Raw genomic sequence first — 27517 nt, 5'->3', positions numbered from 1 at the left:
GCTTGCTCGAAGTTAAAGAAACAGGCATCGCTATCACCCCATCAGATCGTGGTGGAGATGACCCGGCATGGATATCCATGGAGGTGCAGGAAGGAGAGCTCACTTGGACACCCTCGGGGGCTGGGTTGCAGCTCAAGCCACCCAACAAAGCCGGATCACTACCGGCAACACCCTCGAGGGCTAGGTCGCAGCTCGCGCCACCCACCAGAGCCGGATCACTACCGGTGACACCCTCGGGGGCTGGGTAACTGCCAGCACCACCCTCGGGGGTTGGGTTTTTTGTAGCAGCCACCTCTAAGGCTGAAGGATCCTCAGTCACCCCCATGGGAGTTGGGTAATCCTAACCAACTTCTTGACATCGGAGACCACCTTCCAAAGTCGACGATGCACGAGACACTGCTCGGGATACCTCTAATACCACATCTGGAATTTCAGAGCAAACATCCATCATGTCGTCAGCAATCGGCTCCGACAGCATATCCTCAAGAACGACATCCTCAAGGGCCTGATCAAAATCTGTTATGGACAATTCTTGAAGGCTGACAAGAGCAGACAGAGCTGGAGAAGGAATATCACTATCCCCCCTACTACCTCTGTAATACCGGCTATTCTTACGAATCAGTGGAGCTTCTTCTTCCTCTTCTTCGTTCTCATCAAAATTACGGACAATAGCCGGTGCACGGTCACACCCATTGGGACCAGCTTCAACAAGGTCACACCCATTAGGGTCAGCTTCTACACGGTCATACCCATCGGGGTCAGCTTCAACATGTACACCACCATTGGGATCAACCTCAGGAAGGATCTCTGCTAATACTTCTTCACAAACAGGAGCAGAAGGGCCAGCATCCTGGTCCAAGCATAACAGTTGCTAAAGTCGCTTTTTCTTCTTCTCCTCAACAGGCGTAGTTGGACGGCTAACTTGGCGAAGATGCTTTGGGCGAGTACCCTCAGGCTTTCAGGTGTCCACTATTTTATTAAGCTCTTGTCCAACCGTAACAGCCATCGGTTCAGCATGGGCCGAGTCAGAAGATTCTCTAGCCAACATATTGAGTACAGCATCTATTTTTGCATCATCCGGACTTGACGGCATCTCAAAGTGAACTTGCTTCTCATCATTGGGAACATCACGAAGGGGAGCAACCAGAGCCTCAATGTCTTCAGGAGAGGGTCGCACTCTAAGACCCAGACCACTATCACTAGCAGGAGGGTTGGACACGAAATTGAAAAATGACCTATGAGGTGGCAGATTCCAAGCAGAATAGGCAACAGGAGCACCAACATTTGATATCTTGTCCCTCAGGATCATGTCTAGTCGGCTCACCAAAACATCAGTATTAATTTTCTTGTTGGTGACCCGAGTAGAGTCAGTAATGCCACTGTACAAGTAAGCTGGATACGCCCTGTCTTTCAAAGGCTGAATATTCTTGAAAACGAAGTCAGCAACCACAGCTTCGACAGTCAGACCTCTCCCTTTCAGCAGACAGATTTCAACAAGCAGAACCCTAGCTTCCATCACCTCTAAGGCAGTGGGAGACTCAACCCAACTTGTAGTACGTACATCCGGCTGTCTCCCCAACCGAGGGAGAGAGACTTGCAGTGGTTTTCCATAATAAACCACTCAAGGCGCCAACCTTTAATGCTGTCCTTGAGAGGAATCTCGAGGTATTCTATCTTCCTCCCACGGCGCATCTCTAAACTTGCACCACCAACGAGCTGGTGCTGCCCCCCAGCCATCCCAGGCCGACAGTGATACAAATACTTTCATAATCTGAAATGAGGAAGAATTCCGAGGTAGGCCTCACACAGATGCACAAAGATACAAATTTGCAAGATGGAATTGGGATTCAGATGGGTCAGGTTTAGATTGTAAAAATCAAGGAGACCGCGGAAGAAGGGAGAAATGGGAAGAGCAAGACCGTGGATGAGAAAAGGAACGTAGACGATGGACTCGTGGGTATCTTCTATCGGAACAGTGACCCCATGGCAAATCCGCCAAGAGCAGAGCTCTTTTGGAGGAAGAACTCCAACATCAACAAGGTGGAGGAGATCTGATTCCGAGACAACAGACGTGGTTACCTGCGAACGGCAACTGGCTATTGGGGTTGAGGGGAGGAATGACTACCGCAGCAGAACTCTGGTACTTCCGCTTGGGCGCCATCGCAATCTTGCTGGCGGGTCGAACAAGGGCGAAATCAGAGGGAAACAGAGGAGTGGTTTGAGGCGGAAATGTGAAGTTAGGGCTCAGAACTCAAAAGCGCACGACGACGTGATATAAATGGGGTTTTCCCGGGTTGGGGCACCGTTTCTAAAAAGTACCAAGTCATCACTCGGGAAAATGAGATTTCCGACATAGCTCGGCTGTTACCTCTAAAACACCGACAACATCAAGCACCACTCGGTCGTTACCTCTAAAACACCGACAGTGCCTGCCATAACTTGTCTATTATCTCTAAAACGCATATGGGGTCAAGCATAACTCGACTGTTACCTCTAAAACGCCAACGTCATCAAACACCACTCGGTTGTTACCTCTAAAACGGCGACGTCATCAAACACCTCGGTTGTTACCTCTAAAACGCCGACATCATCCAGCACCACTCGGCTGTTACCTCTAAAATGCCGACAGTGTCTGTCATAACACGACCGTTTTCTCTGAATAATCCACTCAAAACACGACTCAGCAGTTACCAGTTATCACTTGGTAATTATTTCTAAAAACGCCAGCAGCGCTAAGCGCGAAGACAAACTATCAATTGACTATAAAGGAAGAACGGTGGAAAAGCAAAAGGCTGCTCAGAACAAGCTAAAATTTTCTTCAATATATGGAGGAGGGAAGTTTTTCCACAAACTTAAAGATCAACTCATTATGATGGCGCTTTGCCACTGGCCTTGCTACTGCCGCCGCCACCCATGCTACCACCGCCGCCCCTGCCGTCGTCGTCGCCCTTGTCGCCGTTGCTGTCGCCCTTGCCGCTTTTGCCTCCGTCGCCCTCGTCGTCGTCGTCGCCGTCATCGCCGCCGTCACCACCATCACCGCCATCGCCCTCGTCATCGCCGTCACCGCCGCTCTCCTCCTTGGACGAGTCGGAGGAGTTCTCCTCGTCCGAGGAGACCTCCGACTCATCCGAGCCCTCGAGCTCGGAGCGCTCGACAGCCCGGATATACGTCCACACCTCGGCAGCGATCCCATGGGAATCGTCTGAGTCATTGGACGACACCAGGGGAGAGGCGTAGACCGGCGCCCCCTCGGACTTGGAGGAAAACTCCTCCTTCGAGTACTCGGAGTCACCAAAGTCCTCCGAGGGGGGACTTGGCTCGCGTTTTCGCTTATCGCCGGAGTGGTGCGACGAACTTCCATCCTTCTTGTTCTTGCCCATGGTTGGTTGGAAGAGAAGAGAAAAGTGGGAAAATAAGCAACAGACGATCAAAAGATGTGTGAAGACACCAGCGGGGCAGGCAATCTATTTATAGAGGCCGGAAGCAACTGCTCATCTCCTACCACGGTCACCAAACAGTCGCAAGTATTCAATAAGCAATTCAAATCGTCTAGAGGCAAGTCAGGCAGCAGACGCTGTTCCACATAACACGATACCATTTGGACTAAGGTCAACTGCTTGGACGATATGATTACACCCCACGGTCACATCAAGTTACTACTCAAGGATAGTTTGCTAAACGCTCGGCGTACTAAGTCATCCCTTGGTTACAACCATTGGGGAGGGGACGTCCAGGAATTTTCAATAGATTTTCCCAAACAGTCACATCCATACAGTATACGCAATGAATGTATCAAGATATAAGAAAGATATCGATGGAGATCAGAGGAAAGCCAAATACAGCTACTGAAGTACAAGTCTAATCAACAGAAGCATTGAAGCACGAAGCAAAATGAAGACCAGCCAAGAGCTATCTACCAGACGTCCAATCTATCGCCGATCAAATAAATTTCAAACCTAACAGGACATGGGCAGATCACGATGCTAGTTTCTAAAGCAGGAAATGAAGACAACATGTTGATCTCTAAAGCATAGGTTGATAATATAATGCTGAGTTCTAAGGCCTGAGACGAAGATAAGATAATGACTTCTAAAAGCATAAGATGAAGACCTTTGAGTGGATTATTTTCAGTAATCCACTCAAAGCTCGGGGGCTACACCCATTGGGTGCACCTCCAGTGCACCCAATGAATCCTCGACCCCTAAGGGCAGAATGCTGATCTCTAAGGCATGGACCGACGATAAAATGCTGATTTCTAAAGCATGAGACGAAGATAAACCAATGATTTCTAAAAAGCGTGAGATGAAGACCTTTGAGTGGATTATTTTCAGTAATCCACTCAAAGCTCGGGGGCTACACCCATTGGGTGCACCTTCGGTGCATCTGATGGATCCTCAACCCCTAAGGACATAATGCTGATCTCTAAAGCATAAGCGAGTAACAGAGCACTGATTCCTGAAGTATAGGGCGAAGACCATCGAATGTGCCAAAGAAGGATAACAGAAGATTGTTTTTATTGAATTGCTTAGAGTTCAGAAGCAACGACTTAATAGGTGTATTTTCAAAGCATCCACTACCTAAAATCAAAACCGCAAGCTGGACCTAGAATCTTTGGGCCGATTATTTCAAAATCAACTCAAAGATTGAGGGCTTGTGGGGGACAGATATCCCCCGGGTCCACTAGAAGGCTAGCGTGAAAGGCTTTGGGCCCATTATGTTGCAAGGTCGTCCCTTCGTGGGCCAGGGGAGGAGCCGCGGACGGAATGAATTGACGCAAGATTGGATATACTCGAGCCCAAACAGCTCATTGGATTTAAGCATTATCCATAGCATTGATCGGATTCTCCCACGCAGCGCCCTCAGACGTCGAAACTAAACGAGGATAAGTCAGCAGGATAATAGGAAGATAAGTTCAGTCGGTTCACTATTACTTAGGTGCACGATGTTATCATACCCGCATGTAACGCCCCACGGTCGAGTATATAAGGCCTAGGGGGCACCCCATCAAAAGACAGGTCACTCATTAACCATCTACTCCATTCTCTAGCATCCTTCATCCTAGAGAATCCCCCTGTAACCCACCACATAAAGATCCACACCAGGAAGTAGGGTGTTATGCATCTCTAAGCGGCCTAAACCTGTACAAAATTGTCTATCGTCTCTCGTGCGCCTAGCACGAACCATCGAGCTACAGTCGGTAACACCGTCCTACCCAAAAGCACCTCGAGGGGTAACCTCGGGTGCGCGGTCGGATCCCAAACACCGACATATACATCTTCTGATTCATCTTTATAGCTTCTATGATTACAATCTACAAGATGTACATTATGTCGAGCTATTTTTTTGAGTTTCCTTGCTTCAGCTTTCATAAGCCAACGCCCACTAATGTAATTTGGTTAGCGAAAAAACTTAGTACCATCTAATTTTTCCTTCAAATATGAACGCAGCTCATTAAGAGCTAACCCTGCTAACTGCTTATCCGCAACATGGATCTTGAAAAAACAACTTATAACATCCTAAAATCTGCAGATATAGTCATTAATTGATTCATCGCGTCCCTATCAGAGTGATGCTAGATGAGCTAACTCCAATTCCTATTTCCAAGAGGCATGGGCGGTACTAGATTGCCGACGGGGCAATCGACTCGTCGTCCACTCCCACTTTGTCTCAGGTGCGAGCAAGGAGCACAAGCTCGAGCCCAGCCATACGACCTCGGTAGGACAGCTCACATCATCACATAAAGCAACTCGAGGTTAGTGTTTTTGTAACTCGTCATTCCTTGAGTTGTATACCTTCTCTTTGAGTTATTATAACATTGGCTTGGAATATTACAGACCCAGCTAGAAGAAGAGAGAAGGGAACATCAGGAGATGGAGGTGAGGATGATAGCGGAGCGGGAGGTGGAGAAGGAGGCCCGCTTGGCAGATCAGCAGAGGATGGCGGAGATGTTCCAGTACATGCAGAGCCTTGGCGCCGCACATGGTTTCGCTCCACCACCTCTGTTGTTCCCTCTAGTTGACCCTGCTCAATCTCATACTCCTATGAGTATCAAAATTCTAGTTCTTCATGATATATATTCATCTAGTATAACACATGCAATCTCTTCTCTGTGCAGGGACAATCTGGAACGGTATCCAACAACCCTCAGGGATCGCCCATCCCATCGCCGCACCAGTCCAGCCGCCCACCTCGATGAGATATTATCTTTGTTAGTGTTGTTAATACTTTGTGACATAACCCGGTCTGAACTTGTTTGATGTTGGTAATGCTTTGTGAGATACTTGAGACTTATGTTCATGAGTGTTGGATACTTATGTTTTTGTGTTCGAACATGTCGGTAATGCTTTGTGAGAAGTTTGATTTATGGTCTTTGTGAGATATGTTATGTATATGTGATATTTGTGATGATTATGTGATATCTGTGATAATTATGTGATATCTTTTGTTTGTTTGGATGAATAGCAAAAACAAATAAAAAGGCGTATACTGGTCACTTGGCCGAGTGTAACACTCGGTAAAGAGGTACTTTGCCGAGTGCCAAGGTCATAACACTCGGCAAAGAAGGCACATCTGGGCACCGGTAAAGCCTCTTTGCCGAGTGCTATGGCCTTGGCACTCCGCAAAGGTTGCTTCTTTGCCGAGTGCCTCCTAGTGCACTCGGCAAAGGAACTGACAAAGGGGCCCGCTGGCAATCTCTTTGCCGAGTGCTGGTCCTTCGGATACTCGGCAAAGGCTCCGTCGCCATTAGAAACCACCGTGACGGCGACTTTTCTTTGCCGAGTACCTTGCGACACTTCGCAAACGTCTTTGCCGAGTTCCCGATAAAAAGTAATCGGCAAAGAAGTCATGCCGATGTACAGTTCGCCGAGCTTTCTTTGCCGAGTGCAATACTCGGCAAAGATTTCGCCGAGCGTTTTTCAAGCTTTGCTGATTGCTTCACACACTCGACAAAGAAGCTGATTCGGTAGTGTATAAGACACGGTCTGAATTAGGTTTAAATATATAGACTCCATACAGAAACAAGATTGCTAGGATCATCTAATTGCTCATGATTTAGGGGAGATAATTGCATATTTAGGACTTTAAACATTGCGCTTCGCACAAATACCATTCGAAAGATTTTCTTCGTAAAAAAGGGACTATAAATATATTCTAATTGATTATACTACCATTTAACGTGTATTGTTCCTTTTTATAATTTGTTTCCATGTATTTATCATCTAAAAGTCAAAATTGCCCCTACCTTTCCCTGGGTTCCTACTTTCCTTCGTTCAGCTTGAGCGTACTTTCCTTCGTTCAGCTTGAGCGATCCCGTGCAAGAGAGCGATGTCAAGTTCCAGTAATTCGTTTGGTATTTTCTTTATTGAGCATTTGTTGGTCATTGGATTCGAACAGCTCGACAGCGAACAACTCACTTGCACGCGAACAGCTCGACACGTACAGTAGCATGGGGACTCCCTGCCCGGCGCGGTGGCTGCCCTGCCCGGCGCGGCGCGGTGACGGCCCTGCCCGGCGCGGTGGCGGCCCTGTCCGTCGCGTCCACAGCCGCGGTGGCTGCCCTGCCCGGCGCGTCCACAGCCGTGGCGGCGCGGTGGCGGCCCTGCCCGCGGTAGGCGTGGTTGCCACACAGGAGCAGTCCGAAGGAGATCTCGCGAGAGAAGAGCCGAGAGAACGCAGAGGAGAGGAACCACGAGATAGAGACGGACGAAGAAACCCAAAGAGAGGCCAGGGCAATTTTGACTCTTAAATGATAAATACATGAAAATAAATTATAAAAGGAACAATATACATTAAATGGTAGTATAATCAATTAGAATATATTTATAGTCCCTTTTTTACGAAGAAAATCTTTCGAATGGCATTTGTGCGAAGCGCAATGTTTAGAGTCCCAAATATACAATTATCTCGATTTAGGGCCTGTTTATTTGGAATTATAATCCCAAACAACTGTCATATATTAATCTAGTGTAGGTCGTACTGCAGTCTTCATCGGTCGTCGTGGCATCCTTGCTTTTCCTCAATATTCGTAGCATCGTTGATCTCAACATATTTAATAAAGAATCGGCGAACGATTTGGATTGCTACTGGATGGATGAATATTTATAGTGCTAATAACAGAATTTTGATATATTTGTTCCGTCAGGAAGCTTGGCGCCTATATATCTGGCCATGCAAACACAGATGACGATAAACACGTCTTATGCGCCTTGTTTCATGGGATAGAGAGAGTACATTCGAAAAAAGAGGATACGGTTGGTACTAGATAAGCATTATATATCTATATAAATAGAGATCCTCCCGTAGCTAAACTCTATCTTATTTTCTCTCGCGTTCCACTCCTCTCTGTTGGCTAGCTACCACCACCGTTTCCACGATGACGGCGCTGCAGTTCCTGTTGCTCGCGCTCGTCGCCGTCACTCAGGTCGCGAGCGCCACCACGGTCACCTACAACGACCGTGCACTCGTCATCGATGGTCAGCGCCGTATTATTCTATCAGGGTCTATTCATTACCCCAGGAGCACGCCACAGGTTAGACGACCACACACGCATGTGTATGATTTTTTTAGCACGTCACTGGTTATTAGATCACACATGCATGTATGATTTTTTTTAGCATAATATCGAATCTTTCATTGCTGGATGTGATTTCTTTATTGATTATTTTATTAATTAACATCTGATTGATATGCATCACAGATGTGGCCTGATCTCATCAACAAAGCTAAAGAAGGCGGCCTCAACACCATCGAAACATACGTCTTCTGGAATGGCCACGAGCCACGCCGCCGTCAGGTAAATCCATTTACGTATAAATAATCGCATTATGGTGCACGGCTTACATTAAAGAAAATAAATACGAGAGTGATCATAACTGATCTACTGAGTCGAGTGATTTTCTTTTAACTACTGTGCAGTATAATTTCGAGGGAAGCTACGACATCATCAGGTTCTTCAAGGAGATCCAGAACGCTGGAATGCATGCTATTCTTCGCATTGGTCCCTACATCTGTGGGGAATGGAATTACGGGTGCGATTCTCTCGACAAATTAATAGTGTAGTGTAGCATCTATTTTATTTCCCCTGTTTTAATTAATCTCTGATCTCTCTCCCTCCCTTTGCTGTTGTAGGGGCCTTCCTGCATGGCTGCGCGACATTCCTGGAATGCAGTTCAGGTTGCACAATGCCCCCTTTGAGGTATAACTAACTAATAAAATACATATACATCTAGTATCTCAATCAAGCATTAGATAAATCCTTTTTTTACGTTTCTATTTCGACATGGCCGCAGCGCGAGATGGAGACCTTCACCACCCTCATCGTCAATAAGATGAAGGACGTCAACATGTTCGCAGGACAGGGAGGCCCAATCATCCTTGCTCAGGTGTGTATACATATAATTATTTATCGTCGTCTCACTCTTGTATTGTGACTAATAAAACAATGCAATAAGTACTAATCTGCATGCCAAATCATCTAGATCGAGAACGAGTATGGAAACATCATGGGACAACTCAAGAACAACCAGTCTGCCTCGCAATACATCCACTGGTGCGCGGACATGGCGAATAAGCAAGAGGTCGGTGTCCCGTGGATCATGTGCCAGCAGGATAACGATGTGCCACACAACGTCGTAAGTATAATGATGACTTCTTCCTCCTCCTCCTCTCCGACTATAGTTTAATTATGGTGATCAAATGGTTTAATACAGACTTATCTAATGTGTATGATTCTTACTAGATCAACACCTGCAATGGTTTCTATTGCCACGATTGGTTCCCGAATAGGACCGGCATTCCCAAGATATGGACAGAAAACTGGACTGGCTGGTAACTTCAGTTTCTATTTTTTTATAAGTTTTCCATTATCTTGGAACAGTATTATTGTAAAATAAATAAATAATTTATAATAGGTTCAAAGCCTGGGATAAGCCGGATTTCCATAGATCCGCTGAGGACATTGCTTTCGCGGTTGCCATGTTCTTCCAGAAGCGTGGATCGGTCCATAACTACTACATGGTGATAGTTTTTTCTTCTAGTTGTTCTTACCATGAATTGCACAATTATCTTAATTGTAATTGTAACCTTATATGCATGGTTTTCGTCACCTGAATTCATATAATAGTACCATGGAGGAACCAATTTCGGACGCACTTCTGGTGGCCCGTACATCACAACCAGCTATGATTACGATGCACCTTTGGATGAGTATGGTAGGTTTGTCTAGCTATATACATACATATAGTACAAAGTATTGCTCCTATGTTAGATTAATTTTTTGTGCATGTATTAGGTAACATTAGGCAGCCCAAATACGGGCACCTGAAAGATCTCCACGACCTGATCAGGTCCATGGAGAAAATCCTTGTCCATGGGAAGTACAATGACACAAGTTATGGCAAGAATGTCACTGTACGTAGCTTTCACAACTGACGATTGTCTTTTCTTTTCTTTTCTTTTTTTTTTTGTCTTGGTAACTAAAAATGTTGTTCATGACAATATGGTTTAGGTAACCAAGTACATGTATGGTGGTTCTTCAGTTTGCTTCATCAACAACCAGTTCGTCGACAGGGATATGAAGGTGACCCTCGGCGGCGAAACTCACCTCGTTCCGGCATGGTCCGTCAGCATCTTGCCCAACTGCAAGACTGTTGCCTACAACACTGCAAAGGTTCTTTTCCTTTCTGTTTGTTTATATACGCAATACTTACTGATCGATTTGGGTTTACATTAGATCACTTACTGATCGATTTGAGTTTGCATTGAATTGAATGGCATAATTAGATCAAGACGCAAACATCGGTAATGGTGAAGAAGGCCAACTCGGTGGAGAAGGAACCGGAGACCATGCGATGGTCGTGGATGCCCGAGAACCTCAAGCCCTTCATGACAGACCACCGTGGCAGCTTCAGACAGTCACAACTCTTGGAGCAGATCGCAACATCCACTGATCAGAGCGACTACTTGTGGTATAGGACAAGGTACAAGTATTGCATTTTTTTCCCCAAATAATAATATACTATTTGCATTGTAAACGCTGATGCAAATCAAATTTTACAGCCTTGAGCATAAGGGAGAGGGAAGTTACACGCTGTACGTGAACACAAGTGGCCATGAGATGTACGCTTTTGTAAACGGAAGGCTTGTTGGTGAGTAGCACCACCAGTACGACAACACCGAGGGCTTTCTCCTCTTGTAAGTGCTAATGTTATTTATTTGATTTGACAGGGCAAAACCACTCGGCCGATGGAGCGTTCGTCTTCCAGCTCCAGTCTCCGGTGAAGCTCCACTCCGGAAAGAACTACGTTTCTCTCCTCAGCGGCACAGTCGGACTCAAGGTACATCCTGCGCTAGCATCGATCAGTTTGTACCTTCGTTGTTCACCATGTATGCTTATTACTTTTGTGGTTAAAAACAAACAGAACTATGGACCTTCGTTTGAGCTTGTGCCAGCGGGCATCGCCGGTGGGCCGGTTAAGCTTGTCGGGACAAACGGCACCGCCATTGATCTTACCAAAAGCTCTTGGTCTTACAAGGTACAACGTCGTGCAGTCTTTGATCGTCTTGTTTTCAGTTCCGATCCTCCTGGATGAATGAACAGGTCATGACTTTGATGTTTGCATGCAGTCTGGGTTGGCCGGTGAGCTCAGGCAAATCCACCTCGACAAGCCCGGCTACAAGTGGCAGAGCCACAACGGTACCATCCCCGTCAACCGGCCCTTCACGTGGTACAAGACCACCTTTGAAGCTCCCGCCGGCGAGGAGGCCGTCGTGGTGGACCTGCTGGGCCTGAACAAGGGCGTGGCGTGGGTGAACGGCAACAGCCTTGGACGCTACTGGCCGTCCTACACCGCGGCGGAGATGCCCGGTTGCCACGTCTGCGACTACCGGGGAAAGTTCATAGCGGAGGGCGATGGCATCCGCTGCCTCACGGGTTGCGGCGAGCCAGCGCAGCGCTTCTACCACGTGCCGCGCTCCTTCCTCCGCGCCGGCGAGCCCAACACGCTCATCCTCTTCGAGGAGGCCGGCGGCGACCCGACACGCGCCGCGTTCCACACCGTCGCCGTGGGCCCCGTGTGCGTGGCGGCCGTCGAGCTCGGCGACGACGTCACGCTGTCATGCGGCGGCCACGGCCGCGTCGTCGCCAGCGTCGACGTGGCCAGCTTCGGCGTCGCCAGGGGCAGCTGCGGCGCCTACAAGGGAGGCTGCGAGTCCAAGGCCGCGCTCAAGGCGTTCACGGACGCGTGCGTCGGCAGGGAGTCGTGCACGGTCAAGTACACGGCCGCGTTTGCCGGCGCAGGGTGCCAATCCGGCGCGCTCACCGTTCAGGCCACCTGCTCATAGCGACCCAGGCTAGATCAAGGAGAGTTTTATCTTAGCTAGATCAAGGAGAGTTTTATCTTAGCTAGATCAGGATAGTTTTATCTTAGCTAGATCAGATGATGCATGGTTTGGTTTGGACACTTAATGTAGTCCTCACATTTCGTTCCTCAAGATTAGTTGAATAAAAAAACCTAAGTACCCTTATGTTTTCTGAGATGAAAACGTGCCTATATGGTTTCTGAGATGAAAAAGGACTTTACCGCGCGACTTATCACAACACCAGGATTCGCTAAGGCAGCGAGGGACTTCTGTACTCGCTTTCATTTCTAGGTCCCCACCAGACTAACAGCAATCTAGGTCACCACCAAACTTTAACGGCCTATTTGGAACACAGTGACAATAATGCAGAAAAAGATCTCCTTCCAAACAAGGCCTAAATAGATACACCATGAAAATATATTTCATGATAAACCTAATGATATTATTATAGTTCCTCTCCCGTAATTTACAGTCTTGCTCCAAAATAGTAATGCTGCTATTACACAGACAAAATGGTAGCCCCACACCAAATTCTTTCTGAAATCACCAAATGGAAACACTTGTCTTGATCTTCCCTGGTACATCATGACAATAGCTATGCTGGTACATCAAAAGTACCATGGTCTTGATCTGATAAGAGCTCCATAACTAGGTCAGAGATACTCCAGCAGTGGGACAAAGTTAAAATGGCAGCCAAACAAAAAACATCCGTTCCTGTTCTGTAAAACTGCTGTTAAATTATCAAAGATCACTTTGAGATGTACAAATAAACCGTAGGCTGCACATGACCTGACGATGCTTGCACTAGGCACTACAAGCCTGCATCGTCTTTCAGCTGATTTGCAGCTTGGTTGATTCTGCGCTCCAAAGCAAATTATCTCCTAATTACAGGGCCTTTATACAGACCTCTTGCAACAACAAAGCCTTCTGGGGGCTGATGGTCCTCCAACTCCTCCAACCAAACTACCTGAGAGCTATCTATCTCAGCAGGCAAAACAACTGGTAGGCAGAAATTTTAACCTAAGTTAGAAAGCTCGGCAGAAACATCTGTAAGTTTAAACTTATGTTTCAAGATCTCCACTTACCAGGTGGCTGATTCATCTGAGACTTTCGGAAGTATGAACAGTGTCGCCCATCCTCAGCGGAGTATGGTGGAGAAAGAACGTCAAAGAGAGCACAAGGTGTAATGGCTCTGAAAGTGTGGATGTTACCACCTGCATTAGGGTAAAGAATAGTTGTCTCTGGAGCAGTCATTTCACAATCTTTAACAAGCTTGGCTGGCCTTGCTGCAAATTGCAATGGGTAAGCCATTACATCATGGGACAAGTAGTACAGAGTACTATATTTGTAAAGGTCATGTGCATGGTTAGACAACAGAAACAAATAGAACCTTTGTGATAAATAACCATATCTATAGACTATAGCCCATCCAGCACTAATTAAACAAATGCCAGAAAATACAGTTTTCCATACAACAGAAGAATATAAAACATGTCTACCATGTGGAATGTACCTCTACTTGTTTAGCTCTAAACTCAGCACTAATCAGCTCATACAATTGACCAGGCTAACCACACGAGAAACTCAAAGGTGCCAGTATCGACTAACAAGGAATAAAACAGACCCAGTACCCGAGGTTCGCAGGGGGGGGGGGGTCTATGGAAGAGATAAATAGAGGCAAGCTTTTCCCCATAAATGTAGATAGACTGATTCGAACCGCGACCTGAGGATTCAGAGAGACAGCCCTCACCACTGCACTAGGGCAGGACATTCTTAATGACTGCACATTGGCAGAGTGCAAATGAGCAGTCCACCAGACTAGGTTTTGATTAATGATACAGTTTTGAGCAATTCAGAATATTCTAGTGCACATGGAACCAAGGCCAATACTGAAAATACAGGAGAATTCGGCTAAGGGCTTGTTCGGTTAGCTCTCAATCCATGTGGATTGAGTGGGATTGGGTGGGATTAAATCACAAGTAAGTCAAACTCTTTATTAATTTTTTCCAATCTCATCCAATCCATGGGTAACGGGATTAACCGAACAAGGCCTAATTAAGTTTGAGAATTTGGTGTTTCTACCCCTGTTGTACAGGCTAATGATGATTTGCCCCTCTTTTTTAACTTTGTGATGCTAAGCTCGTGTTTTCGTTTTGAATCTGCCGTTTACCCCTACTTTGGGGTACTGTTAGTGGCTGGGAGATTAAACAAAAAGAATAAAAAAAGGATTGAAACAACAATAAAATACCAAAATACTTCTTATTCTTATATTTCACCCCATGCATCACCCGTTCAACCACAAGGGTACACTTTCTCCATTCCTGCACCCCTAGCAGGGAGACAGTGGACTGGTCGGGAGGGCGTGTGGGACGTGGCAGGGCGCAGGGGTAAGCGTTTGAGGGGGTGGTGGATTTCACGGTTACGCACTGTAAACATGAAATGCTGAAAAGACATTCTACTGCATGATATAACCTAGGCCTACAAGGATGGTAGGTTGTGATGTGGGCCTGTAGGACCTGAGTCCTCTATGGCTCAAATTTGGATGCCTAATTCTTCTTTACAACACCGCCTAATTCCATTGGTTGGACCTAAGAAAGCGGGAACTGGGAACTTGGCTACGTTCCTCGTTCCGGGAACGTTCATTCCGTTCCGGGGACGTGGGAACAATCTAGCGTACCGCGTACCACGTTCCCGTTCCCGTTCCCGTTCCTCGATCCCATCGATCCAGAAACTTGGATACTAAGGGTTGGGCGAGTTTCTATTTACCTATTTTTATTTTCATAATTTAGGTAAGTACTCCCTCCATACCTAAAAGAATCCAATTCAAGAAAAGTGACATGTTTAAGTGTCAAGTCTGACCAAATCTATATACAATTTACTAATACTTATCGTACTAAATGGATATCATTAGATTTGCCATGAAACATATTTTCATATAATATACTTATTTGAAGCCATAATCATTAATTTTTACCCATATATTTGGTCAAGCTTTAGGTTCTTTAACCAATAATACACCTAGAATTGCATTCTTTTTTGAACAGAGGTAGTACTGGGCAGTGCTTTGCATCTATAAAATTTATATGCTACGAGCTATTTGTAACACAGTTGCACTTGACATCTGTTTGAGACATATCCTTGGATCACTATGTCATCCAATCAGCAAATGGATCAATGAACACAATAGATGTGCAAGAAACAAGACATAGTGAAGTTCCAATTCTTTGCATTTAGGAACAAATGAATCACCTTTGCAGCAGATTATGCCTTATAATGTGGTGCAGTTCCCCCTCAAATATCTTGGTTTACCGCTATCGATTAGGAAGCTTAACAAGTCTGATTTCTTTCCTTTGATTGACAAGATTGTGGATCAGCTTCCCGGGTGGAAGGCAGCGCTTATACATTCGGCAGGTCGGGCTACCTTGATTTAGACTGTCCTCACCGCTATCCCGATTTATCATCTCATTGCTCTCCAGTGCCCGGAATGGGTGATTAAAGCTATTGACAAAATCAGGCGGGGTTTCTTATGGAAGGGGAGGAAAGACGTGACAGGTGGGCATTGTCTAGTGGGATGGCAGCGCGTTTGCAGGCCACGTGAGCTTGGAAATGTTGGGATGGTCTTTGCATATGAGGTGGTTGTGGCTGAAGAAAACCCTACCAGATCGTCTGTGGACAGGCCTTGACATTCAAGTTCACCCATGCGCGGCTGCTATGTTTGCTGTTTCCGTGTGTTCTGTGGTTTTGGTAATGGGGCTGACACTCTCTTTTGGGATGATAGATGGTTGGAGGGGAAATCTCTAGCTGATTTGGCCCCCAACCTGTTTTCCTCAGTCCCTAAAAGCATTATCAAGAGAAGTGCTGGATGTTCTTGACAACAATCAGCGAGCCAATGATATCAGTGGGGACATATCCCAACAGAATTTTTCTGAATTCTTTATGTGCTGGGATGTATTGCAAGGCTTTCAACTAGTCCCGGAGATCCCGGAACAGCATATTTGGTCCCCCTCCGTTTCAGGCAGCTACTCCTCTAAATCAGCCTATGAAAGATTTTAGGTGGGATCAATAAAGTTTGAACCAGCAGCTCGTATATGGAAGACCTGGGCCCAAGTTGTTATCTTTCTGTTGTGAGTATCAGGGAAAGGCTTATCCTTATCCTTCCAAGGGCTTATCCCTTATCTGTTAGTCAGTTGAGAGCTGGGTGCCTCTAATCTATAAAGAGGACAGTAGATTGTACTAGTTTTTTATCGAAGAAGTACAACCCGGTTGGGAACTCCTTCGGTCATCGTGGCTGCGTCTCCGCGCAGCTCCGGTGACGACGTTCCCACCCGTTCGCCTTATCCCCTGCAATCTCTCTCCCAATCCCACCTCCTTCTCCACTCACCACTCAGATCACCCAGGTGTTCACGCCATATCAATGTGCGGGTTTGGCCAACGTAGGGTGGTTCTCTTTGTACTGGCCCATTTTGGACCTTTTCTTTCTTCTTAATATAATGATGTGCAGCTCTCCTGCGCGTTCGAGAGAAAAAAAAACTGCAGTTTTATGTCTTTTTGTTCTTTTCCCAATCCCCCAAAAGTACATTTTCATTAAGTATATTCTCTGACAAACAAATAATGCCATAATAAACAATGGCATGTAGAAGGAAGGAACCAATTTAAATGTCAGAACTCACTTTGTAATTGATCAATTGGATGATCAGGTATGTCAACCCAGTCATAAGATTCAGCATGCAGACGTCCATAAAGAAGCTTGCTAAGTACAGTCATTCCAGGATGATTATGAAGTGGGATAACTGAAGAAGGTGGCATACAAAATATACCCATCTGCAAAATCACATAAATTTAGTAAATCCTGAACGCAGTGAATACCACAGAGAAACCACTTTATCTGTCCTCCTGAAAACCACACAAATAAACATAGAAATAAAATAATGAATGAATAAGAGATCTTACAGAGAAGCTTTCACATTCATGAATGTGCAAATATTTGATTGGAGCCGCGAACTGGTTAGCCCCATTGCGTCCTCGTCTCCCATTTGATGGACGCGTAGAACTACTCCAATTGCGTGCAATTTGGGCTTCATTATCTAGGCCGACATCTAGAGGTCTTATCATATCTGCAAAAAGGAACAGGGGTCATATTTTTAAGTATGCCAATGTTCTTATCTCATAGAACCAATCAGAACTCAATGTTAGAACTGAAATAAAGTTTAGCGCAGCAGTGCCAGAACACAATTGTATATCATTCATGCAAGACAAACACCTTAATGAAATTAATAAACCAAGATGTTGCTTCCTTTTGGAGTGAATTCAGCTGTATTGAATCCTCCTGTTGCTATCATATATCAAATAAACATTTAGTACTGAGTATACAGAACTACTTACAGCGGAAAAACATAAATAAACCCATCAAAAGATTAACACCTGAACCACATATTTTGAAAAAACTCTATTGTCTGTTTGGCGAGAGATTCAAAACTATGAACGCAATTCCCCGTACCTAAAGCTGGCAGCACTCAGTTCAAGTTCAATTGTGTTATCAGTTATTCACAGTGGGTTGGAACATCACCATGAATTTCAGTCTGACCCACCAACAAACAAATTAATTAAACTAATTGACCAATGCCAGCAATTGAAAGTTACTGATCTAGAACATGCAAACGACACTGTTTATGAAGTAACATATAAAAGAAAAGATCATGAATTGTCTTGTTCACCAGAAACAAATCACCAGCAAAAATATAACATGGTGGTCACAAACAGGTTGACTTTCAATTTAACAAGATATCATTCCAGAATAAAGATTAAAATAAATATAAACAATTTAATATTTGATTTCAAGCTCACTATGAAAAACACAACTAGACAATTGTAAACAATACCAATCATTCCAGAATATAAACAAATTTGACTCACCTAACAGTGCACGGACTCTCTCAAGCGCCTCTTCAGATATGGGACCTTCTGGAGAAAATGATACTCGGCATGCATTAGATAGACTCTTTATTTTTGGCATCTTGCACTTCAATGTATTCTTGAGATGATGCCAATTCTCAAGCTTCTTAAACCTCCACTTTAATCCTCAACTGAAAGGCTGAAATACAAGTCAATTGATCCACAGACGTGTTTTTGAACACTTGTTGCCTATCCTTGCACCTACCGAAACAACAAGAGTGCATTCCATGAAATTATCCAAGAACAGTCTCATCAAAGCAAAGACAATGAAGAAAACAAAGAAAAACCTCTATGGATATCGCCATAATTAATAAATGATTGATTGATATACAAATCACATAAAATGTACTTCCTCCAACCCAAATTATAAGGTGTTTTGACATTTGTAGATTCATAGCTTTTACCGGGTCTTTAGACATACTATTGTCAGGGCCCAAGAGGGTCCTCTACAGTACCGACGTCACTGTAACACTCCCCTCAGGTAGGTTAGATAAAGATAAGGCTAATTTGGGAGTAGCCCTCTATATAAGGAGAGGGATTGTATCAATTGAAGGTAAGCAAGAGATTAGAAGAAAATCCCTTCTCTCTTGCCGGCCATGAGGAAATCCTTGCGGCTGGTATCCCCGGCGCCCCTAACCCTAGCCGTCGCCCTCTAACCCGCGCAGCCCCCACCTTGTGAACGCACCCACAGTACTGTAGCACCACGACGATCCCTAACAATCTGATATCGGATATGTCAGGCCCTCCATCCACCACCATCCAGCCCTCAGCCTCCTCCGCCGCGCTGCCAATCTCCACACCGTCGGTGCCCAGACCCGCCACATCCTCATCCACAACACCTCCACCTCCCCTCACGCTCGAGTCCTTGGCAGCAGTCGTCCATGAGCTCACGCGATCCGTGGCAACCATACAGACAACATTGGTAGCCACCCTTCTTCCTCCGCAGCAGCATCCACTGCCGCCGACATATTATGCCATGTCATGTACCAGCGCCCCGGCGGCATCATGCCTGCCCATTAATCTATTGCCCATGCCACCTTCGCCTTCCCCTATTCCATCATACACCATGGCTATGGGGGGACCCCAGTACACCATGTCTTTGCCGCAAACACAGATTGCGACATCATGCGCAGTCATCCCTCAGGGAGACTTGCCCCATTACCTCATCTCCATGCCGCCATCGCCATCGCCAATTCCATCGTACGCCCTCTCATCAACGACCGCACCGAAATGCATGATGGCAACGTCTCCTTCACCGACCCCGTCGCTCACCGCCTCCATGCTTGTGTCGCCACAACAGCACTGCGATGACGTCTTCTACGAGGGCGTGGATGGCATCCGGGCATCGACGACACAGCTACAGGTGGCGGCACGCTGCCTCCTAGCGCGTCGGCAAGGACAGTGCCCCATCTTCAAGCGACAATGCCTAGCCATCCCAACAACCTTGCAGCAACTCGTGGAGAGGAAGGCGATTGCGCGTGCGAGTGCCTGCAAGGTGTCTGCGGCGCGTGGCCTCCTAGTGCGTCGCGGCTACAGGAGGTGCGCTAGCAGACGCTCAGGGCAGCCTTGGTGGCGGTTGACCTCGGCACACGGGGGCACGACCTCGCCCAGTCGAACAACCATCAGCAACCGCGTCGACCAGCTATCTACAAGTGCGAGCATGGTGCGTGTCCCGCGGGCAATGAACTCCAATTCTATGGCAGCGGCGGTAGGGAAGGCGCTCCCCTCCTTGTCATCGGCGAGGGCGTACTACTTAGCGCCACCACTTTTCGCTACCAGCCGCCACGAGGGTACCTCCGTTGGTCATTGTTGCGACACATTTCAAGGGGCCATCCATGTGCTCCCCTTTCGTCCAGATGGCGTCCATGGGATCCAGGTAGTTGCACATGTGCAGGTCCAGGGCGCGGAAGGTGTCCGTCTCATCTCAAGGGGTCAAAAAGAGTCGCGATCGGAATAATAAAATAAGTCGAGATATAAAAGGCTTATTTTTAGGTGTTAGGTTTGTATCTAGCAGAGTCATCGTTAGCACCATCGTTAGGTTGCAACTCAAGGACGACCTGCTTGTCCAGGAGGGGTGTAGTGTCAGGGCCCAACAGGTCCTGCTACAGTGCCAACGTCATTGTAGTACACCCCACAGGTAGGTTAGATAAAGATAAGGCTAGTTTGGGATAAGAATAGAATTAGAGATAAGATTAGATCTAGTGTTTAGAGGTCAAGTAACCCTCTCTACATAAGGAGAAGGATTGTATCAATTGAAGGTAATCAAGAGATTAGGATGAAATCCCTTCTCTCTTGCCAGCCATGGGCAAAGCCCTGTGGTTGGCCTCCCCAACGCCCCATCCTTACTTGTTGCACCACGTCCATGGCAGGATCTGCAATCCTATCAACCCACCAGATCCTGATCCCTAGCAACTATATGTCCAGGTGCATAGAAAAACCTATGAATCTAGAAAAGTCAAAACATCTTACAATTTGGAACGGATGGAGTAGTTTGAGAATAGTATAACAAATGCAGACTTCATATTAACATGGATGAAGATTAAATACACTGTAAAAACATAACAACCACACATCAAGATCAGGTGAGTTACAAAATTATGATGTGATTCACTCTTAATAGAAGCTGCTATGTATTCAATTCTACAACAGAGTAGGCAACACAGAGATTTGGTTGCTCTACAATTTGATGACATCCTCCCCTTTGGAGGACATACCGAAAAGCTAAAGCCATCGAGCACATTTACCCTAACAGATGACTGCCTATGCAAAATGCTAATCTAAGTCCACCAGTAAAAAACATAATCACTACAGATTGTAATTTGTAAACACATAAACTAGCTCAAAAAATAAAACTACTGATATCTCAAACAACAATACATGAGGGGAAAAAAGACCTCATGTAGAAAAATATATGAAACATGATATTCCATGAACATATGGGTTAACAACTGCTCCCCATCTGATTGCCACATAAGCCAAGGCACAATCATTCATTTAAAATGTCCCACCAAGATTGATCTCAAGGCCACAGGACACAATCACCACCACAAACATCAACATTAATCACATCACTTCTACCTCCGATCAAATACCATTACAAAGATTATTGTCGCATGCATGTCTGGCGTTTAATTAAAGTATCAAACATCAGACATACCAACAGGACCACATTAGACCAAAGCGACCACACCCCCAAAACTAGTGAGTTACTGAGTTCCCAATTGTTACACAAATTCAGTGTATCAATGTCAAAAAAATCCACTACCACACGTTCACTGCATTTTGATTATAATAACTGGGCAACCTGGCCAAACTGTAGTACAATGTTTTCAGACCTAATAAGCATCAAATGATATTAATTGAGTGGAACTGGAAGAACAAAAAAATGCTGTCATAATTTCGAAAGGTTTGATCTCGTTATTCGCACAAACCGTTCATCCTTCGTCAGTCTAATCTAATACTCTAATTCAAAAACACAATCCCTTGTCGAACAATCTCCAAATCTAAGGACACGTCAAGGAGAGGAACAGGGGAGGCCAATACCTATAGCCGCCGCCTGACACGGGCCTTCTCTTCTTGCACGCTCTCGTCCTCTCTTTGCCCGCGTAGCCGCTGGCCCGCCGCTCCGTCTCCTAGATAGGGTTAGCGCCAGCGCATGCAAGGGGTTGAGGTGACGCACGCGCGCTGCCTTGTAGGGGTCGAGCACTTGGGGAAGTCGACTGGACCGCTGTTGGAGTATGGGCAGGGCACTTGGGAATAACGCAAACCGAGGCAGCAGATCCCACCCACGCACCTTTGGAGGCCAGAGCCTCACCTAGGCACTAGGCAGGACGAGGCGAGACGGGGCCTGAATCTCTCGGGGGATCCGAGGAGCAGCGTCGGCGGATTGGGCGCGTAGGCGAGCGCCACCGCAAGCGGCTAGGTGTCGTGGCCGCCGCGTCCGATCCGACGCCGCGAGGCATCAGCAGCGCCTCCTCGCCATGAGGGGCGAGTCGGGGAGGAAGGGACAGGGGCTTTACACTGTGGTCGGGGAGGCGCCGAGGAGGGGTGAGAGCGAGACGCGAGGATGCCTTGGCTCGAAACGGGTCATTTCTCTTCTGTAAGCAATTTCTGCTGCTGCGCGTCATCTTTTTTATGAGACGGAGTGGAGAGTGTACTAGGTGATGGGCTGTGGACCCCGCGCCCAGCAGCGTGGTCGCGGAGGCCAAGTGCCATGTACTAGCCGTCGACATGCGATGCCCAAGCCGGTGACATGACATCACATGCGGACCCCGGGCGCGGGCCACGCGGTCCTCCGTAGGCGAGGTGCTGGTCGTCTGGGAGGGTGCTGGTCAGGACATTCTGCGAGGTGGTGCACGGACCAGGTTCAGGAGCGAGGAGCCGCTGTTCGTGTCCTGGCCCTCGCGTACGCTGAAGGGGTAGTGAGTAGTGTGGGTGAACCGTGCACGCACGCGGGGCAGGGCGGCTGCGGGCTGCGGCACGTGAGCGGTGAGCCCGCAGGCCGCAGTGGCGCAGCGGGTGGGACCAGCCGCTTCCTGGCGCAGTAAAATCTTGCAGCTAAGGGCTGCAGCCTGCAGCCACTCGCGCTGTGCAGCAATGAGAGGCGAGCAGACACAAAATGTACGGCGTGGCACCCATACCGCCAATCAGTCTATGACATGTGGGACCAGCATGTCACGGGATGCATGTGTCCAAACCAAAGACTATCGATGTTCTGTTCTCTGGGGGAAGACTACAAAAACAACCCGCCCGTGCTCATTTTACAATTGGAACGCATTCGTCGCGCCACCGCACCCAGCAGCGCGCGACCTGCCGGCTGCCGCCTACCTAGCCAGCGGGAGCGGGCCTCGTTCTCCGCACGTCTGTTTCGGCTGTCTCCCCACGAAAACGAGTCATCGGCCTCGCCTAGAGATGGCAATGGGGACCCGATCCTCGATTCCCCGCGGGGAATTCCTCTATTAGGGAACGGGGATGGGAAAATTTCTTCCCCCACGGGGATGTAAACGGGGAAATTTTCTCCCCCGACGGGTAAACGGGGATGGGGATGGGGAAGCATTCCCCATCCCCGTTCCCCGCGGGGACCCGTTAAACTTACATGTGACGATGTTTTCATATAATAGTTAATGATAAAAAATAAATAATTATCTTGCCAAGAGATCACTAGTTGTACAAATACGTTCATTTTAATGTACACATAATGATTTTTACATCTAACAATGTGTATAAGTGAAAATGTTTTACATTAATAACAAATGAAGTACGATCTAATTATAATTTATGCGGGGACGGGGATCCCCGATGGGGATTTATCCCCGCGGGTAACGGGGATGGGGAAGAAATGTCCCCCGCAAGCGTTCGTGGGGATCCCCACGGGGAAGTTTTTTCGTCGCGGGGACGGGGATGGGGAGCCAAAACCCGACGGGGAATTCCCCGTTGCCATCTCTAGCCTCGCCCTTCCCGTTACCGTACGGCGCCGGACCACACCGGCACACCCATTGCATTGAGGCCGGTATAGGACGGCGGTTTCAGTGGAGCGCACTGTACGATGCCGAGCTAGAATAGGCTTTTACATGCAGCACTAGCAGAAGGGCGCAGACGAACAGGTGTCCGCGCGCCGGAAACGGACGGCGAGCAGCGCTGCGTCGTGTAGTCCCCGCATCGGATTCGGGTGGCGACCGGGGTGGTTGGGTCACCGGGGGTCGGGGGTCAGCCGGTCAGGACAGACAGGAGGTGGGATCGAGAATCGAGGGAAAGGAACGGACGCGCTTCGTTCGTTGAATTGGGTCGCGGGACTTGGGAAATGCGCGCTCGGCCCCAAGCGGCAACACCCTGCATTCGTGGCATTGGCAATTGGCATGGCACATCGGGTCGGTTCGTCGAATCGGGATGATGCACTGGTGCATTTACGGTCAACAGGAATACTAGCTCCATCGTAATATTATGGCTAGCACATCGTGAATATAGTCATAAAAAATACTATCTTATACTATATTTGTATTATTTATAGTAAAGTTTAAAATTTAAAATAAGAACAAGTAAATTACTGGGATAGGCTAATAATGTGTTTATCTTATATTTAAAGAAGTGAAACGGTTCTGACTCTAGTCACATATATAGAAAACGATACTAGTATTTATGATATAAAATAGATATTATTATGTTAATTATACCATACTCTCTTTATCTTTAGAAGAATGATTTTTTATGTTTATGATGCAGAATAAACATTAATATATTAATTATACCATACTCTCCTTATCTTTAAAATAATAAATTTCTATACTAAAGGTTTATCTTGCAATAAAGTAACTTATAGACTTTCACCATCCATTATACTTTTTTTAAGTTTACAACAGTGAATGTATTCAAAATATGTTTGGTATTTTTTTGAAGCTGATGAATCTAGTGGTATTTTTTAATAGTCTATTAGTACCACGTGCACGTATTTGACAGTATATTAGTTGGTGTCCTAAGGGTCAAATACCAAACATGTCTATACGTTATAAGCTCATGTATAATCTGTTTGGTGATTATTTAAATACGTATTTTTCTCAGAGATAATGAGATAGCAAATTTTGCTAGAGCGCTTCTATTTTTTTTCTAAAGCTCACTCTCGAAATCATCGTTTGGATATCTATTTGTATAAAAAAAAATTGACTCGGTTCAATATCCATTTTTTTATACTATCATTATCTCATTGATTAGGGCATATAATTTTTTTGGCATGGTCTTTAAAGAAATTTTTTGAACATTCACATCAACAAATACAAAAATGATGTTTTCTTAAGTTACTTTTGTGTATGAATCCAAATATATAGCATGCATACACTAAAATGTATTTTTGACTAAATGTTACGCTATACCTAGCAGTTCGTGTACCCGATTGTGGATGCACAATCGTATTCAAGTGTTCATGCTTCCAGCAGATTGTGAACGAGAACACATAAAATGAGCACTCAGACGTGTATATATGTGTTTCTCTCTTCTATGTAGTGATGATGCACATACTTATGAACGCTCTATTTTTTTTTGCACAGTCGCATGCATCCGCGAACTTCGCATACTGCACATCCACATAGGAGAGCTAGAGTCAGCCTTAGTCAACGATTTAAGATTTTCCAAATATGTGCACACCTTAATCAATGGGATGGGGGAGTATTTATATGCATATTAGAGGGCTAATTTACCATCCATATTTTAGGTAGCTACAAATCTAAAAGGAATATGACTAAAGAACTTGTTGGAGGATATTGTTCTACGAAAAACTTCATTCACAGTAACTATAAATAATATAAAGGGTAAGGTCTTGTATTTATACAAATCAATTGTGCGTGCCAATGCGTGGCTTTTCGGAATGAGTCCGGAACAGTGTAAAGAGATGCTTTTATCATACAACTCGATTTTTAACAATCAGCCGAACTAACCGACAAAATATCTCTAGACCTAACCAAGTCAAGATAACATATGTGTTTTTCTAAATGCAAAGCATTAGCACAACACCATAACAATATAATTCAATAAATAAATTGGGTAGTACAACATGTGTGTGTACAACAGATGCACAACCCTCTATCTACGGGTGCGACATGCGGACCTTGGCCTTACATGTTGTGGTGTGGGGTCCTACATCCCTTTCGACGTGTCGACCTTGCCCTCCCTGCTATTTGTGTACTCTTAAGTTCTTTTGGGACTATTCCCTTTTTGTTTTGGTTTGGTTCTCTTCTTAAGTACTTCTATGACTTAGACAAACATATTTAGAGTCAATCTAACTGGTCTAAGCCATATGCTTTCACGTTTTTATCAATCCAACTCAATTACTCACTCTAGCTCAAACTCAACTCTAAAGCACCAATTCAAAGTTTGAACTTTCCAACCTCTCTAATATGCTAAAAATATGCTTCTAGGGCTATTTAGAACTTATCCAAATGGTTGAACTACTCATAGTTCATCTTTTTCAAAATAGCTCTTTCTCGCTGGGCTTTGAGCTATTGGTTACATTCAATTCTTCAATTTCATTCTTATTAACCTGCATCTATTCACTTAGCAAGCTAGTTAGTCTATAATGTTATTATGGTCATCAAACACCAAAATCAATAAAGAAATGGCTCAAAGCCTAATCCCCTTTGAGTACCACCATCCACGAGGAAGAGACACACACTATGTCAAGAGGCCAAGCACAAAACCATTAAATTCCACCATTGACCAACATAATGAACCATAATGTTTTGATCATTGAATAATTATCTGAATATCTCGGCCTCAATGAAGCAAACAATTAGAATAAATAGTGCTAGATCATGACTCGACATGGTATATAAAAAGGTGTTTGGAAACTCGAAATTAGGAGCTTATAAATAACAAAACAATTGTGGCATAGCAAAGCAAACCCTCGTAAACTTTCTAGCATTGGTTGACACAACTACAGAGGCTAAGCACACATCAACGTATAGTCACATTCAACTTCCCATGACGTGCACCAAACACATCAATAACACTAGCACCATCTTAGTCTACATTACTGCGATGCAAGCATCAACAAACCAAACCATACCAATAGTAATAATAGAGGATGGATTAATTTCACCTTTAAGCGGATGGGATCTCGACCTCTTTCTCTATCATCAATCTACTATTGCAAGTCCTTGGGGTCCTTGACGTCGATAGTGCATCCAATGTTTACGCAGGTGCCAAGGATCTCCTTAACCGTCGGACATCTCCTTGGCCATGGACATGGTCTTCATGGTCTTAGCGATCTCATCTCCTTGTGATGTCTTCATTGATCTTCTACGAAGAGAGGTAGAGCGAACCGATTTTGGGCGCTAGAGACGATGTCACACCGACGTTGTCGCCTGTCATGCGGGCGAAAACCTCCACCACCTGCAACAGGTCGAGCTTGGGTTACATGGCTTCGGCGACGACAGGGAGATGGGTAGGGTTTGGGAAAGGGTGAGGACTGGTGGCGGCATCGCAAGACAATGAGGGAGGATACGATGGAGGAGTGGGAGAGGGGTGTCAAATAGGATGGGAGGACGAGCTTTCTAAGCATATGGGAGTACGACAGTGGTGGTTGCACCAGCGTGGCGATCATGTCCATGGGAAATAGGGGGTGACAGTGGCGGATGTGGGCACAAACTTGAGGCGCATGGGAGGGAGTGTGGATCGAATGTTCTAAGTTGTACTAGCAATTGATCCAATGGCTAAAGAA

The 27517-nt window shown here is 45.9% G+C and overlaps 3 protein-coding genes and 1 pseudogene across 10 annotated transcripts; 2 read left to right on the top strand and 2 right to left on the bottom strand.

The window, feature by feature from the left end:
• Nucleotides 1-8327: 8327 nt before the first annotated feature.
• On the top strand, nucleotides 8328-12539 carry LOC100382034 (beta-galactosidase). The gene is made up of 16 exons (NM_001174799.1): nucleotides 8328-8530; nucleotides 8699-8794; nucleotides 8917-9029; nucleotides 9130-9196; nucleotides 9291-9383; nucleotides 9480-9632; nucleotides 9740-9828; nucleotides 9912-10017; nucleotides 10124-10211; nucleotides 10292-10410; nucleotides 10508-10669; nucleotides 10783-10979; nucleotides 11059-11147; nucleotides 11227-11336; nucleotides 11421-11534; nucleotides 11626-12539. The coding sequence occupies exons 1-16, from the start codon at nucleotides 8375-8377 to the stop codon at nucleotides 12340-12342; spliced, it is 2469 nt and encodes an 822-aa protein (NP_001168270.1). The 5' UTR covers nucleotides 8328-8374; the 3' UTR covers nucleotides 12343-12539.
• Nucleotides 12540-12726: 187 nt separating this feature from the next.
• LOC100283081 (cupin, RmlC-type) lies at nucleotides 12727-22440 on the bottom strand. Of its 8 annotated transcripts, none has more exons than XM_008674675.3 (6): nucleotides 21856-22440; nucleotides 18274-18451; nucleotides 17311-17474; nucleotides 17031-17181; nucleotides 13446-13646; nucleotides 12727-13359 (listed from the first exon to the last, which is right to left on the bottom strand). In XM_008674675.3, exons 2-6 carry the CDS (start codon nucleotides 18371-18373, stop codon nucleotides 13235-13237), a joined length of 741 nt encoding a protein of 246 aa, XP_008672897.1. In that variant the 5' UTR covers nucleotides 18374-18451; nucleotides 21856-22440; the 3' UTR covers nucleotides 12727-13234. The 8 variants fall into 8 exon arrangements, with proteins under 8 accessions (XP_008672897.1, XP_035821754.1, XP_008672898.1 ...); XM_035965861.1 differs by having other exon boundaries at nucleotides 22127-22415; XM_008674676.4 differs by having other exon boundaries at nucleotides 12731-13359; nucleotides 13446-13574; nucleotides 18274-18513.
• Nucleotides 18523-21408, top strand: LOC103651186 (mucin-5AC-like). The gene has a single exon (XM_008676802.2). The coding sequence runs from the start codon at nucleotides 19046-19048 to the stop codon at nucleotides 20267-20269; it is 1224 nt and encodes a 407-aa protein (XP_008675024.1). The 5' UTR covers nucleotides 18523-19045; the 3' UTR covers nucleotides 20270-21408.
• A 4458-nt stretch (nucleotides 22441-26898) lies between the features above and the next one.
• LOC109945320 (60S ribosomal protein L12-like) lies at nucleotides 26899-27216 on the bottom strand (annotated as a pseudogene).
• Between the last annotated feature and the right edge of the window lie 301 nt (nucleotides 27217-27517).

This window comes from Zea mays, chromosome 3 (genome assembly GCF_902167145.1).
Source record: "Zea mays cultivar B73 chromosome 3, Zm-B73-REFERENCE-NAM-5.0, whole genome shotgun sequence".
Lineage (NCBI taxonomy): Eukaryota > Viridiplantae > Streptophyta > Magnoliopsida > Poales > Poaceae > Zea > Zea mays.
The sequence above is the reverse complement of the archived record's forward strand: the minus strand, read 5'-3'. Positions and strand labels throughout refer to the sequence as shown.